The 16,619-nt window shown below is 34.8% G+C and overlaps 1 protein-coding gene across 1 annotated transcript in view; it reads right to left on the bottom strand.

Annotated features, from left to right (window-relative positions):
• Positions 1-13,581, bottom strand: part of LOC125827221 (uncharacterized) — a 34,221-nt gene extending 20,640 nt beyond the window's left edge. The window contains exons 1-2 of the mRNA XM_049506587.1: positions 13,165-13,581; positions 12,413-12,532 (exon numbers count right to left, since the gene is read on the bottom strand). Of these exons, the coding sequence (XP_049362544.1) occupies positions 12,413-12,532; positions 13,165-13,581 (537 nt within the window). The remainder of the gene's footprint in view (positions 1-12,412; positions 12,533-13,164) is intronic.
• Between the last annotated feature and the right edge of the window lie 3,038 nt (positions 13,582-16,619).

Genomic DNA, 16,619 nt, shown 5'->3' with positions numbered 1-16,619 from the left:
ATTGGTTACATTCCTGTTATGCCTCACTTGATTGTAGAACTAGGATTGTTCGTTTTCAATTTCCAGATGAACCAATCTTAGAATGGAAGGGTAGTAACTTAGTGCCTGTAGGTCGATTCATTTCTTACCTTAAGGCTAGAAAGATGATTTCTAAGGGGTATCTCTATCATCTAGTTCAGGTTAAGGATTCAAGCTCTGAAACCCCAACTCTTGAGTCAGTTCCAGTGGTTAACGAGTTCCCAGAAGTGTTTCTAGAAGATCTTCCCGGAGTTCCTCCCTAAAGGGAAATCGACTTTGAAATTGATCTCCTTCCAGATACCCAGCTTATCTTTATTCCTCCTTACATAATGGCTCCAACTGAGCTTAAGGAATTGAAAGAGCAGTTGAAAGACCTTCTAGATAAGGGGTTCATCAGACCTAGTATTTCCCCATGGGGTGCACATCGTGAAGAAGAAAGACGATTCTCTTTAGAATGTGAATTGAGTATAGGCAGTTGAACAAGGTCACAGTCAAGAATAAGTATCTTATCCCCTAGATTAATGACTTGTTTGACCAACGTCAGGGTGCTAGTCATTTCTCAAAGATAGACCTCAGATTGGGTTATCATCAGCTTAAAGTCAGAGATAGTGACATTCCGAAGATAGCCTTCAGAACTCGGTATGATCATTATGAATTTGTAGTTATGTCATTTGGACTAACCAATGCTCTTGCAGCTTTCATGGATTTGATGAACAGGGTGTTCAAGAAGTACTTGGACTTGTTCATTATCGTCTTTATTGATGATATCTTCATTCATTCTAGGAATGAGGAAGAACATGCAAGTCATTTGAGGGCTGTTCTGTAAACTCTTAAAGATCGCCAGTTATTCGCTAATTTTAGCAAATATGAATTTTGGTAACAATCTGTTGCTTTCCTTGGTCACATTGTGTCTAACAAAGGGTTTCGAGTGGATTCCCAGAAGATAGCAACAATGAAACAATGGTTTAGACCTACCTCTCCTACAGATATCAGATGTTTCTTGGGTCAAGCAGGTTATTATAGAAGGTTCGTGGAAGGATTTTCATCCATATCCTCTCCATTGACTAGGTTGACTCAGAAGAAAGTCAAGTTTCAGTGGTCAGATGATTGTGAGAAAAGCTTTGCAGAATTGAAAACTAGGTTGACTACAACTTCTATTCTGACTCTATTAGAGGGTTAAGATGGTTATGTTATCTATTGTGATACGTCCAGAGTCGGCGTAGGTTGTTTGTTGATGTAGCGAGGTAAAGTTATAGCGTATGCTTGTAGACAACTCAAGGTACATGAGAAAAATTATCCAACTCATGACCTTGAGCTAGCAGCAGTGGTGTTTGCACTTAAGATTTGGAGACATTACTTGTATGGTGTCCACGTAGATGTGTTTACGGACCATAATAGCCTTCAGTATGTGTTCACGCAGAAAGAGTTGAATCTTCGTCAGAGGAGGTGGCTTGAATTCATCAAGGACAACAATATGAGTGTGGATTAACATCCTGGTAAGGTCAATGTGGTAGCAGATGCTCTTAGCAGACTATTTATGGGTAGTGTAGCGCATGTTGAGGAAGAAAGAAAGGAACTAGAAAAGGATGTTCACAGACTTGCTAACTTAGGAGTTTGTCTTATAAGCATATCAAATGGTGGTGTAATAGTTCATAATGGGTTATAATCTTCTTTGGTAGTGGAGGTGAAGGAAAAGCAAGACAGTGATCCAATATTGCTTGAACTAAAAGGTCCAATCCACTAGCAGAGGGTTGAGGTTTTCTCCCAAGGGGGAGATGGTGTGCTTCGCTATCAGGGTCGATTATGTGTTCCTAAGGTGGGTGAATTGAGACAGCAAATTCTTGCAGAAGCCCATAACTCCAGATATTTTATTCATCCAGGCGCCACTAAGATGTATTGTGATCTACGGAAAGTCTATTGGTGGAATGGCATGAAAAGAAATATAGCAGATTTTATGGATAAATGCCCAGTTGCCAGCATGTCAAGGTAGAACATCAGAAACCAGGAGGTATGATTCAAGAGATCGACATTCCTACTTTGAATGTGGGAAGGGATCAACATGGACTTCATTACAGGTTTACCTCGTACTTGCAGACAACATGACTCCATTTGGGTGATAGTTGATAGAGTTACTAAGTCTTCACGCGTTTTAGCGGTTAAGACTATAGATTTAGTAGAGGACTACGCCAAGCTTTACATTAATGAGATAGTTAGGTTTCATGGAGTTTCTTTGTCTATCATCTCAGATAGAGGTCCTCAATTTACCTCTCATTTCTGGAAGTCATTTCAGAAAGGTCTTAGTACTCAAGTTAACCTTAGCACATCCTTTCATACACAGACGAATGGTCAGGCAGAGCGTACCATTCAGACCTTAGAGGACATGTTGAGAGCTTGTATGATCGATTTCAAGGGTAGTTGGGATGATTGCCTTCCTCTTATAGAGTTTGCCTACAACAAAAGTTACCATTCCAGCATTCAGATGGCCCCTTATGAGGCATTGTATGGGCGTAGAGGTAGATCTACAGTGGGTTGGTTTGAAGTGGCTGGAGCAGCCTTGATAGGACTAGATTCAGTTCATGATGTTATGGAGAAAGTGCAACTCATTAGAGGTAGACTTAAGACAGCCTAGAGTCGCCAGAAATCCTATGCAGATGTAAGGAGAAGGGAACTAGAGTTCTAAGTTGATGATTGGGTTTTCTTGAAAGTGTCGCCTATGAAAAGGGTGATGAGATTTGTTAAGAAAGGGAAGCTCAGTCCTAGATATGTAGGCCCTTACAAGATGTTGAAAATGATTGGTAAAGTGGCTTATGAGTTAGAGTTGCCATCATAACTAGTAGCAGTGCATCCAGTTTTCTACATTTCACTGTTGAAGAAGTGTGTGGGTGATCCAGCATCTATTGTACCCTTAGAAAGTCTGGATGTGAAGGATAGTCTCACTTATGAAGAGGTACCAATTGAAATCCTTGATCGTCAGGTTTGAATATTGAGAAACAAAGTCTTTTCAGTCAAGGTTTTGTGGAGGAGTCGGTCCGTAGAGGGAGCTACTTGGGAAGCGGAAGCAGCCATGAAGGCCAAGTATCCTCACCACTTTTCTTCCGATTCCATTCTAGCTTGAGGTAATAGTTCCTCTTCAATTTTTCAGTAATTCATGTACAGTTTCAATCTTAGTATCATGTTCTTTCAGTTTGAACTTGCATTTTCAGTGTATTTGGATGTTCTTGGAACTCAGTGCAATCAGAAATCAGTTTCCAGTGTTTAGTGGTAGGGTTGTAGCCCTTTCCCCCCATTTCAGCTAGCTAGTCTTCATTTGAGGACGAATGTTTCCAAATGGGAGATAATGTAACACCCCGTATCCGAAAACAAACCTTAAAATAGATTTCCAGAAGTTGCAGGTGCAACTCACGGACGCCACCCACGGCCTGTGCTGGTAGTCCGTGGTTCGCATCCGCAACCTCCCCCAGAACTCAGCCCCAAAATTCGTCTAAGGGTCGATCCATGGCCAGACCCACGGGCCATAGGTTAAACCATGGACCGTGGTCCGCGTCCGTGGATCAGACCGCCAAAAACCAGTCTCCAAACTGATCGACGGTTTACCAGCACGGACCGTCCGTCGGTTACTCCGATAGCAGTTAAGTCGGGGGATCTTTTGTTCTTTTCCTATTTCGTTGAACCCTTAAACTACGTCGTTTTAACCCTAAACTATGTGGTTTTGGTTAGTTTTAGCCTAGAATAATTCATCAAAACTTAAAAAGTTAGAACGCTAAGAGGAGAAAGAAGTCAAGAACCGTAGTTCAAGAATGCAACAAGTTTCCTCTAGTTCCAACCCTGAAATCGAAGGATTTCTCCGTGGAGTTCGTCACCAGGTATGTGGGATTTCACTAGTGAATTCCTTTCACCCATTAGGTCCCTAGAATTTAGTCAGATTCTTGATTCCTTATTATTAACTAGACCTAGGGTTTCTAGAACTTTAGCAGATTATCTTGAACTAGTTAATTAAATGTTCAAAATAAGATTATCATATTATTACTCAGTTTCTCATATGATATTCAGAACCTTAGTTGTATATATTCGTTAGTTCAGGAATTATGCATGCTAGGTCAGATTATTCAGTTATTACAGATATACACATGCTTCAGTTTAGGAATGTCACATTATCAGTCTAATTGCTCCATTCTCAGTTTGCATTTCAGTTTTGAGCTATCTAGTATATTACAAAAATTCAGTCTTAAAGTGTTAATCATTTAATCTATTGGGAGTAGCATAATACCGAGTTGGACTAGGGTCAATCACCCATATAGTTTCAAAACTATGAGCCACATAGGTTGTAAGTCCCCTCTGTAGGCATTATTTTAGTGATCACGCCAACATGCCTCTATACCTTTAGCCAAGTGTATTGGGTCCTCTCGATAGGGAGTATATATCGGATTCCACATTTAGCTCATGTGGTTTTATGTCGGTTATTAGTAGCTCCCACAGCTCAGTAAGACTTCATTGCATTAACCTCATTTCAGTACAGTCAGTATTCAGTCTTAGTTTGTTATAAATTTGGTCATTGCACTCAGTTAGCTCAGTATTCAGTATCTATATCATGTTCAGATTATACTATTGCTTTATTGCTTGTTCAATTATATGTTATTTCAGCTTTACTCTATCTTGCATGCTCAATACCTTTCAAGTACTGACGCTTACTCTGTGCTACATCTTCTCATGATATAGGTTCAGGTCCTCAGCAGTTAGATCACACATAGATCGATTCCTGGTCCCTAGATCAGCAACATCAGTGGTGAGTCCTCGTTCTCCGAGGGCAATAGTCATGTTATTTACTTTAGTATTTCAGTCTTTTAGTTTCAGTGTTGCTAGACTTAGCTGGGACATGTCCTAGCACTTCTAGTCAGTTAGAGGCTATTTTCAGGCATAGTTAGATTCAGCTTAGTATTTGAGTTTGATGTTTCCTTTGTATTAAACTCTCATATTTCATATATTCAGTTTTAGTATAGGGGTTTTCCCCATCATTTCAGATTTACTTATGATTAGCTTCCGCCACTACAAAAAAACCCCAAATTGCCAACAGATTTTACTAACAACTTAAGTTGGTTAGTATTCTACTAACAAATTACCAACATATTTCTAACTGAATTACATTTTAAAACTTAACAACGAAATTCTAACAGATTACCAACCAAAATCTTACTAACCAAGTATTTTAGTAGGTAAATACGGCGGGAAAAAATGGCGCCAAATTTAACAACAATATATCAGTGGATTACCAACTGAAATATTACTAACGCACACCTTTCGTTGGTAATATTACCAACGAAGTATATATCAGTTGGTAAATATGATAAAAAATTATTTATATAATTTATTAACATATTACCAATGAATTACTAACCAAACATTTACCAACGGCAAGATTGTGTTGCTAAATTTACCAACCAAATATAAATGTGTTGGTAAATTAATAACGAAATGTAATTTGTTGGTAAACTTGCCAACCAATATACAATTAGTTGAAAATTTTGCTGACAAATAAAGATTGTAGTTAGTAAATTACTAACATCATTAAAATAGTTGGTAATATACTAACCGATCATTAATCCATTGGTAAATTTACCAACATATTAATTATTAGTTGGTAATATTACATATAAATGTTTAGTTGAATAGTAACTATTACCAACTGTGATAAAATTTATTGGCAAATTATTAATTACTAACTTATATTTGAATAGTTGGTAAATTTATCAATTGAAGTTAAACTTTTCGGTAAATCAGCGTCTAGTGTTGAGGCTTTCATATTCAGTTTGTGTCATTAGGCGTTTTAACTTTTAAATTTTAGCCAAAACTTGGCTTTAGTCGATATTTTAGGTAAATGTGCTCAGATTAGAACTTTGTCAGTGTCATTAGATTCGAAAGGTCATTTTTGATCTAACAGGAAGGTTGGTTGAAGTTTTGAGGCTTCCATTTTTTGTTTGTGCCGTTAGGTGTTTTAAATCTTATGTTTTGGCAAAAATTGGACTTTGGTCAATATTTTTGTGAACGTGCCCAGATGAGAATTCCGTCAGCGTAATTCACTCCAAAGGTCATTTTTTATCTAATAGGATGGATGGTTCGGGTTTTGAGGCTTTCATTTTTAGTGTGTGCCGTTAGGTATTTTAACTTATAAATTTTGGCCAAAATTTAACTTCGGGTCAATATATTTGATAAACGTGCTTAGATAAGAATTTTGTCAATGCAGTTAGATGCGGAAGGTCATTTTTGATGTAATAAGATAGAGGGAGATAGAGGGTTCGGGTTTTGAGGCTTCCATTTTTAGTTTGTGCCGTTAGGCATTTTAACTTATAAGTTTTGGCCAAATTTTCACTTTAGTCAATATTTTTGGTAATTATGCTCGAATTGAAATTTTGACACCGCGGTTAGCCATATAAGTTCAGTTTTGGTCTCATAGGATGGTTGGTTCGGGTTTTGAGACTTTTATTTTCAGTTTGTATCGTTAAGCGTTTTAACTTTTAACTTTTGGCTAAAATTTGAATCAGGTCAAATTTTTTGGGAAACATGCTCAAATTTGAATTTTGTCAGCGCGGTTAGCTTTGGAAGGTAATTTTTCGTCTTATAGGATGGTTGGTTTGGATTTTGAGATTTTCATATTCAGTTTGTACCGTTAGGCGTTTTAACTTTTAACTTTTGGCCAAAATTTGACTTTGCTTAACATTTTTTGTAAACGTGCTCTGATGAGAATTATGTCAGCGCGATTAGCTTCGGAAGGTCATTTTTATATCTAATAGGATGGTTGGTTCAGGTTTTGAGGCTTCCATTTTCAATTTGTGTTGTTACGCGTTTTAACTTTTAAGTTTGGGCCAAAATTTAGATTTGGTCAATATTTTTGGTAAACACACTCAAATTAAATTTTTTGATATAATGATATGAGTCATATTGAAATTAATTTAACTTGTTATCATAGATTTTGCATTGTTTCATTCAAATATGATTTATAAAATTGATATTAATATTTTTGGATTTATATTCGTGCTCTTAGATTTTTAAATGGAATAAATTAATAAATATTTTACTATTGGATAATATTCAGTTAATAATATTTTGAACATATTGTCAATCAATTACTAACCTAACATTGAACTTGAATGATATATTACCAACAAACTAACAATCAATTAGTAAATTTATTAGAAAAAAAAATGATCATACTAACGTATTTAAAATTTATTACCAACAAGGGTTGTGGTGTAGTGGTAAGTACTATTTCATCCTTAACCAAGAGGTCTCAGGTTCGATTCCCCTTGGGTATGGAGTCGCCTTGAATGATATATTACCAACAAACTAACAATCAATTAGTAAATTTATTTGAAATAATCATACTAACTTATTTAAAATTTATTACCAACAAGGGTTGTGATGGAGTGGTAAGTACTCCTTCATCCTTAACCAAAAGGTCTCAGGTTCGATTCTTCTTGGGTACGGAGTCTACTTTGTTAGGGAGCGCTTTACTCCCCAATGTGGCACTTCTCGGCCTGAATCTGAATTTAGCCGGGCACCAATGTGGGTACCGGACACCGGATGGAAAATCATAAAAAAAATAGTATTTAAAATTTATTGGTAAATTACCAACATAAATTTTATGTTACTAAAATTGCCAACCAATTACCAATGTATCTAGAAAAGTTTACTATCAAACTTTTGTTACTATAATTACCAACGTATTACCAACGGAATCGAATAATGAAGAAAAAAATTTACTAACTCATTTTCAATTCGTTAGTAAAGGTACTAACGATATACTAAAGTTGGTGAATTTACCAACGGAAATTTCAGGGTCATGTTTCAAAATTTTGTAACAACATCTTTGGGTGTTTACCAACTGATTTTTGGTTGGTAAGTTTACCAACAAATTAAAATCGGTTGGTAATATTTACTGATGTGCCTTTTAGCAACGGATTAATATAAGTTAGCATTTGGTTGGTAACTCAATTTGCCAACCAATTTGATCAATTTACCAACGAATTTTTTTGTTGGTCCCGTGTCCACGTCTCGGGGGTAGCTCAGGGCGTGACATGATCCTACCAGTACACTGTAGTTGTGTACTGATACTGCACTTACTCTTAATTTTGCTGAGCACAGGGCATCTTTCTGCGGCTATTGACAGACCTCGCTTAGAAGATCGCTGATCGAATTTAAAGGTGAACCAGTTCTTTTGGGCTGCCATGGGTTCTCCTTTTTGTTTATGTCGACATTTCGAACTTAGACTAGTTCTTTAGATATATTATGTTTAGTTTGGGTTGTACCCATTTTTCCTTTAGATGTTTTGGTACATTGACTTTCAGGTTCTAGGTGTATTTTTCTGCATTGTTTAGTTGTTAGATCTTTTGGAAGTTTATGGGAACTTCAGTCTTAGCTATTTAACTTGCTTCCGTAACTTAAATATTTTATTTTTTGGTTTAGTTGCTTTTATTGGGTTGTAGTAGTGGTTCTCCCACCGAAGGGTTAGTGTTGGTGTCAATCACGATGGTCTGGGTCGTGACATAATATATTCTATTTTTTTTATTTAATCAAATGAATGCATAGAATATTCATTGAGACAAATCCTCAATATCCAAATGCTCCACAACAAGAGCTCCACATTCAACATACTTATATATTTTTTCTGTTTCATTTTATATATTATTATTTTCTTTATAATTTGTGTCAAAATTTGAGGGAGTGGATATATGGGTGCTTAGACTATGTTTTATTTTTTATGTGTTGAAATGTGAAATTGGTGGTGCAGACCAATTCCCAACATTTTATATAATCCAAACTATGTTGAGAATAGTCAACAAGTGGATCCTTTCTTACTCCTTCTGGCATCAAATTCAAATTTTCGTAAGCTATTTTTATTCACGCGCAGGCACACAACACACACGTACGCACACAGTTTTGCTAATATGTTAATATTTTTTATATTTAATTTCCAGGCAATCGTAGAAATAAGAAGTGAGGAATGGATTGAGCTGACTAGAAATTTAAAGATTCATTGTGCAAAATATTGCCCGGTCAGAATAAGTATTGTCAAAAATTATTTTTGTAATAAGATCAAGCACAAAATAAAAGTGTGTTATCAAGAGACAAAAATAAATTAATTTACAATTCTCATGTGATTGTGACTTGTGGATATTTTATTTCTTGTTTAAAAGGTTGTATCATTATAAATTATTGTCCATATATATACTTCATTGAATTATTTTATCATATAAACACATAGTTGATAATTATTGATAAATCATGTTGAAAAAGTATTGTATATTGATAATGCAGATTGTGTAAAAATTGTCTTTTTGAAAATTCAGAACAATTTCAAGTGTCAATTAATATTATTTCTACGAATAACTAATGCATGTTTTTTTTCTTGTCTAGGCCTGTGTTTAATCCTGTTCCTGACCTCTCATTTACGTTGGGCCAAAATTTACCTTCAGAGATATCATCTTCTTCTTTTTTTCGAAATCATTTTTGTTTATAGTATAAAGTTATAAAGTTACAATCAAATGACTAATATAAAGTCACAATTAAAAAACTTCATTGCCCTAATTCATCATTTCTAAAGTTACTTCTATGTTTCCTCTATTAGCAGGGCTACAATGCAGACTCTAATAGGGCCGCCATTCTTTCAAGAGGATCTGTGAGAGCTCGTAGTACAAGGGTACAATGTTACTTAAGAAAATTATTATTATACAAACAAATTATAATGACGAAAGAACCATAAAAGGGTTTGTTAGTTGTATTAGGCAACTTACATTTTATGTTAAATAAATACTTGCAAGCTATAATCGAGGAAGAGTGTCAAGATTAACACATGTATTCTCTTTGCGTTAAGGAGTATACATTTAAACCTAATTTGTGGTCTAATTGCGCTCTGTCGGTGAAAACCTCCTACTTCACAGCGGGAGATCGCATCAGTGCTATCTTGATAGGAGGTCGTAAACAAAGGGATTAGAGCCTTATGCTCGTCCAAGAGAAAGAAAGATTTCACCCCGTCTTTAAAGCAATGGTCTGCGACTCCGCGACAAAGTTAGTTTATGCAAGTAATTTTTTAAGCAAACACAATTATTTTAATATTAAAATATTAATTTTTTGTAATTGTTCAAGGGTGGTAACGTTTTCTATTTTTATTTTATTTAATCAAATGAATGCAGTGATTAGTCATCGAGACAAATCCTCAATATCCAAATGTTCCACCAAGTACCTCCACAACAAGAGCTCACGTTCAACATACTTATATACTTTTTTAGTTTCATTTCATATAATATTATTTTCTTATTAATTTGTACCAAACTTTGAGGGAATGGATATATGGGTGCTTAGACTATGTTTTATTTTTTATGTGTTGAAATGTGAAATTGGTGGTGCAGACCAATTCCAACATTTTATATAATCCAAACTATGTTGAGAATGGTCAAAAGATGGATCCTTTCTTACGCCTTCTGACGTAGAATTCAAATTTTCGTAAGCTATTTTTATTCACGCATGGACACCCGCGGACGCGCACATGCACGTGTGTACGCGCGCACACACACAACACACATGCATGCACACCCGTGCGCACACACACTTTTGCTAATATAGTAATAATTTTTTTATATTTAATTTCTAGGCAATCGTAGAAAGAACAAGTGAGGAACGGATTGAGCTGACTAGAAATTTGAAGATTAATTTTGCTAAACATTGCTTGGTTAAAATAAGTATTGTCAAAAATTATTTTTGTAATAAGATAAAACACAAAATAAAAGTGTGTTATCAAGAGACAAAAATAAATTAATTTATAATTCTCATGTGGTTGTGACTTGTGAATATTTATTTCTTGTTTAAAAGTTTTTATCATGATAAATTATTGTACATATTTATACTTCATTGAATTATTTTATCATATAAACACATGGTTGATAGTTATTGATACAGTATGCTGAAAAATATTATGTATTTTATATTTAACAATTGATAAATTAAAAATTATTTATGTACAAAAACTATAATTACAAGCATGATTTTAGAATAATATCTTGCAGAATATCATAAATGTGATTTTTCTTAGATTAAAAAAGGATAGTATTTTACTAAATCTTTTGAATGATACAAATACAATCATATTTTATATATGGTTAAAATTCACCCCCCCCCCCCCCAAATTGATCTTACTTATCAAGAATTATTAATTTGGATAATAGAAATAGACGCCGGCTCTTAATTATTAGGGTGGTGCAAATTAACGCTTAAATCAGAAAATTAAATATTTCATACATGTTATATGCAGTTAACAAAGCTTTTATAAAGGAAATTTGAATTTCACCCAAAGAAAAAAATTTAAGCCGGAGATAATAATTTATGTGCATTAGTTTTATTTAATCATAGTAAGTTAATATAATATGGTATAAACAATCGATTGATAACTATTAATAAATTCAAGAATTAGAGAACTATTATGTTATATGTCATTTAAAATTGATGAATTCAAGATTATTTCAATATAAAAACTTACAAATGCAAGTGTGGTTTTAACAACATACCTTACGTAATCTCAAAAATATGAATATGTATGGATAAAGGAAAAAGAATATTTTGCTAGATCTTTGAAATGATACAAATATAATTTTATCCTATAATAAAATGTTTTAGAATTTACAAGGAAAAATCAAACAAACAAAATTAAATCTTTGTTATGATCAATTACGAATGAATTTGGACTTTTTGTATTAAGCTCAAAAGAATGAAATTAAGTTTTTCCAAAAACAAAATTGGATTAGGCCTCACATATATCTCGCGCACCAGGGGACAAATCCACCTTTTACCCATTAGGCCCTTCGCTCACGTGCGCAAATCTTTTTACACTAAAGCATTAAACATGTTCTTGTAACACCAGTTGAATCTCACAATGACTATTAATTATTTGCCAAAAATAATTCTCAATCTGTGTGAATAGCGTAAGCTTAATTAATAACATCAATATATAGAATTAGTGAGGACCAAAATTCCCTTAGCTTCTTGCTCCAAATCCCCTCGAAACTTTGTCGGAGGTCAAAATTAAATATAAAAATCAAATAATGCTATATTTGCCTTATTAAGCAATATCGACATTGTACAAATTAGTACCCTAACAGGTACAAATGTGATGAAGCTATCTATTACAAGGTAAATAAAATATTTCATTAATAACAACACCCATGAAAATGACACATCACACTTAATAAAATAAACTACTAAATTATATTAATAGTGTAAACTATCAATATATTTAATATGTTTATAAAAAAAATTAAAGCTTGGGCCATGCCCATTTATTAGAAAGTAAAAAAAATAAATAGTATGTACATTAGATCGGGCCCAAAAGTGGCCCGATCCAAGAACAAACTGCTGAAATTAGAACAAACAGACAACATTCAAAGTTGTCTTCTCCATTTGACCGTCCAAGACCAACTACAGCAAAGACAACATTCAAAGTTGTCTTCACCATTTGATCGTCCACACCCAACTACAACAGCAAAAGAAACAACCTGGAAATCTGAAAATCAGATTCAGGTAGTTCTAAAGCTCATATTATTTGGCACTTCAAATACAGCTAAGTTTCTTCAAACTCTCCTCATACCCATCCTTTTCTCATTCCTCTAGATCGATGGGTTGAGCTTATAAGAAGCTAATACCACCATCACATATAAAGAAATGAGAATCAGTATATACTAATTTCGACAACTTTGTTTTAGGTTATCACTCTAATCAGTGAGACGCCAATCAACACAACATGAGTTGAGGGAAACTTGAGCGGAGTTTGGATTCTATCTCACCCCAATCTCTCACCAACTGATAAATCTAAGACCCCTCGAAATAACTTCATTCAAGCTTTCATTTACTATTGTTCATCAATTAGCATTCGTTTTGACTTGGGAAACCTTGATGAGCCTGAACACATTAATCAGTATACATTACTTTTTTTTCAATTCTTCTAATATTGGGTAGTCCTAATTTGTCCATATTTAGTATGCATCTTCCTTTTGCTGGTAACTGGTCTGCTGTATTGAAATTAATTTCTCCTGCAAAATCAAAAGCTAGGTTAGTCAAAAAATCAGCTAGAGTATTGCCCTCCCTAAGGGAGTGCACTACTCTTACTGTTAGAACTCTTAGAAGAGACTGAATTGAGTTGATCTCCAAGATCATACTCCAAGGCTTCTCCCATGTTCCTTGTAAAATCTGAACCAAGCTCCACGAATCAGTCTCCAAGATGATCTGTTGGTACTTCATTTTATGACAATATTCAAGACATTCCTTAATAGCTATTGCTTCCGCCTTCACACTATTAACTTCTTGAATTCGTCTCCCTTTAGCCACCACCAAATTCCATGTATGGTCTCTTATACATAAAGCAATCGAGCTTAGTCCAGAATTTCCCCTAGATGCCCCATCAGTATTACATTTTAACCATCTGAAATCCAGAGGACACCAACTGACCACTTTTGACAAGTATTCCACCTTATAATCTTGTAACAGATCTACTAATTCTGACCACCTTTTCCCCTCAGTCTCCATTTTCCACCTTATCTTTATAAATCTGCGCAAAATAGTATAAATTTTCCATATCATTTTTTCGAGGTGATATTTGACACCATGAAGCACCGTGTTCCTTATGTTCCATATACCCCATAACATAACAAATGGAACAATCTGATAAACTACCATTGATCTACTATTTCCTTCCTGCTATTTCCACAACCTTATACTTTGTTTTAAGTTCAATCTATTATCTATCAACCAAGCAACATTACAATAATGACTCTACACCTTCTCTGCAATTTCTCCTTTCAAGAACAAATGTTCAATGGTTTCTCTCATTGGGACTTGGCAACATCCACAATCTTGAGGGATTTGTGGAGTCCAAGTATTCATAACTGCTGCAACTGGAATTTTACCCAACCAAATCCTCCAGCTCAAAAAAGAAATTTTAAACAGACCTGTTACCCAAATACTTTGTAGATCATTATTCACTCGATGTTCTTGTCTCTACATATCCCAACCACTTTTTATTGAAAATTTCCCATTACTGGTTCTTGTCCACCAAGGGAAGTCCCCAGTATTCTCCAATTGTACATACATCATCTCTTTTTCTACATGATCCACAACATACTGAGGCAACATCTCTTGCATTACTTCCAAGTTCCAACCATCTTCATTTAAAAAATTAGATATGTCTGTTAAAGGATGGCAAGATACAACCTTTGATGGATTTTTGAATAAAGTCCCCAAATTGGTCCAGTTATCATACCATATCGTAGATGTACCTCCCTTAGGTTCCCACCACAAGTTTTGATCCACTTTTTCCCTTTGCATTAATATACCTTTCCATTGTTGAGACCCTCCTCTCCATTGTACTAAAGTTGGGATTTGTTTTTTACAATATTTATTCCAAAGAAAGTTAAACCACAAAGAATTTTGTGTTCTAAATTTCCACCACAGCTTTGCAGACATAGCATTTGAAATGTCAACCAAAGACCTAAACCCTAAACCACCTTCATGCTTAGGCATACACACTTAATTCCAGGATACCCAATGTTTGCTTCTTCCTACATCCTTAGAGTTCCAGAAAAATCTTGCCAACAATCTATGAATTTCTTTAAAGACACATTGAGGAGGGATAATGGTTGATAGAGTATATATGGGTATACTCTGTAGAACACTACTTATTAGTACCTCCTTTCCTCTAAAGGGCAACATCCTCCCCTTTCAACCTTGAATCTTGCTTCGAACTCTCTCAATCAGCTCAGCAAAATGCTCCTTTCTTTTTCTAGAATGAGACATAGGACACCCCAGATATTTGAAAGGAAACACGCCCTTAGCCATTCCAGTGATATCACCTACCTTCTCTGTAATAGCCCTAGAAGTACTTTGATGCGTGTAGAAAAAACTCTTTTCCTTGTTTACCTTCTATCCTGATTGAGATTCATACTGCTGTAATACCTGCATAACTTTCCTCAATGAATATTCATTAGATGAGGCAAATATAATGGTGTCATAGCGTAGGCAAGATAATTCAAATTAGTACTCTACTTTGGCAAGCCATACCTAACAAATAAATCATCCTCGAACATATGATTTAATGCTCTAGACAACACCTCTACAGTCATGATATAGAGAGCTGGTGATAAAATATCTCCTTGTTTCACTTCTCTAGTAGAATGAAAGTACCCAAAATTCAGCCCATTAAGCAGAATAGAGTAATAGTTATTAGCAATCAATCTCCATACCACATCTATTACCATATTAGAGAACCCCATCTTTTTAACACTTTTATCATGAAAAAGCAAGAAACTCTATCATAAGCTTTAGCCATATCTAATTTTATTATCACATTAGAAGGTTTTCCTCTCTTGCCAATATATGAAACAATCTCTTGTGCTAACCAAATATGTTATGTTATGTTTCTCCCTTTAACAAAACCTGATTGATTAACAGACACCAATCTAGGCAAGATACCTCCCAGTCTATCATGAAGAGTTTTAGAGAGAATCTTGTTGATGAAATTACTTAAGTTGATAGGTCTCATATCTGAGAAAGTTTGAATATTTTCTTTCTTAGGAATAAGAACTACATTAACATGAGTGATAGATTTTGGGAGAGAACTTCCTTGAAAGAAGAACTAAACCATTCTTACCACATCCTGCTTAATAATCTCCCAACAAGTTTGATAGAAAATCCCAGAAAGTCCATCTGGCCCACATGTACTATCTTTATTTAGAGAAAAAACATTTTTTTCCACTTCAGCTTCTCCCGAAATCCCCCCTAGCAAGCCATTTTCTTCTTCAGTAACCATCTTCGGAATATGACTTAATAAGGAAAAGTCGGTAGAATCCCTCTCTTGAGTGAATTGTTTCTGATAGAAATTAATAGCCTCCTCAGTAATATCATCCTCCTGGTTCAGCCAGCAGCCTTGTTCATTCATAATCTTATTCACCTTTAATTTATTTATCCTTCCTTTTACTAGACTATGAAAAAATATAGTATTTCGATCCCCACTTTCAAACTAGTCATACCCAGCCTTTTGTTGCCAATACATTTCCTCTAACCGAAGATACTTTGTGTATTCTGCTTTTACCCTTTGCATAATAATTCTGTTCTCCTGAGTAGGAGACTCTTCAAAGTGCTGCTCCTTAATTCTAGCAGCCTCTTCTCTTATCAACAACTGCTAGAAAATGTCACCAAAGGTTTCTTTACTCCACAGGGAAAGAGCCTTTTACATATTTTTACTCTTTCTCTTAAAGTCTAGAAAAGGATTATCAGAATAAATTAAATCTCAATTCTTTTTTACTACATCCAGAAAAGACTTATGTTCTACAGAACTTCAAAAATTTGAATGACTTCCTAACTTTATTAACTTTGTTTTCCCAACAAAGTAACAAAGGTGCATGATCTGATCCAGTCCTGGGAAGGTGCTCCACCTCAGACTGAGAAAATAACCTCTGAACTTTTGTATTTTGAAAGATTCTGTCCAGCCTCTCAAATATACAATCTTCTCCAGCTCTCCCATTCCACCAAGTAAATGGGCTCCCTTTAAAAGAAATCTGTGATAAATT

The sequence above is a fragment of the Solanum verrucosum genome, unplaced genomic scaffold, assembly GCF_900185275.1.
Source record: "Solanum verrucosum unplaced genomic scaffold, falcon-dt-bn FXZP01000295.1, whole genome shotgun sequence".
Classification (NCBI taxonomy): Eukaryota; Viridiplantae; Streptophyta; class Magnoliopsida; order Solanales; family Solanaceae; genus Solanum; species Solanum verrucosum.
The sequence above is the reverse complement of the archived record's forward strand: the minus strand, read 5'-3'. Positions and strand labels throughout refer to the sequence as shown.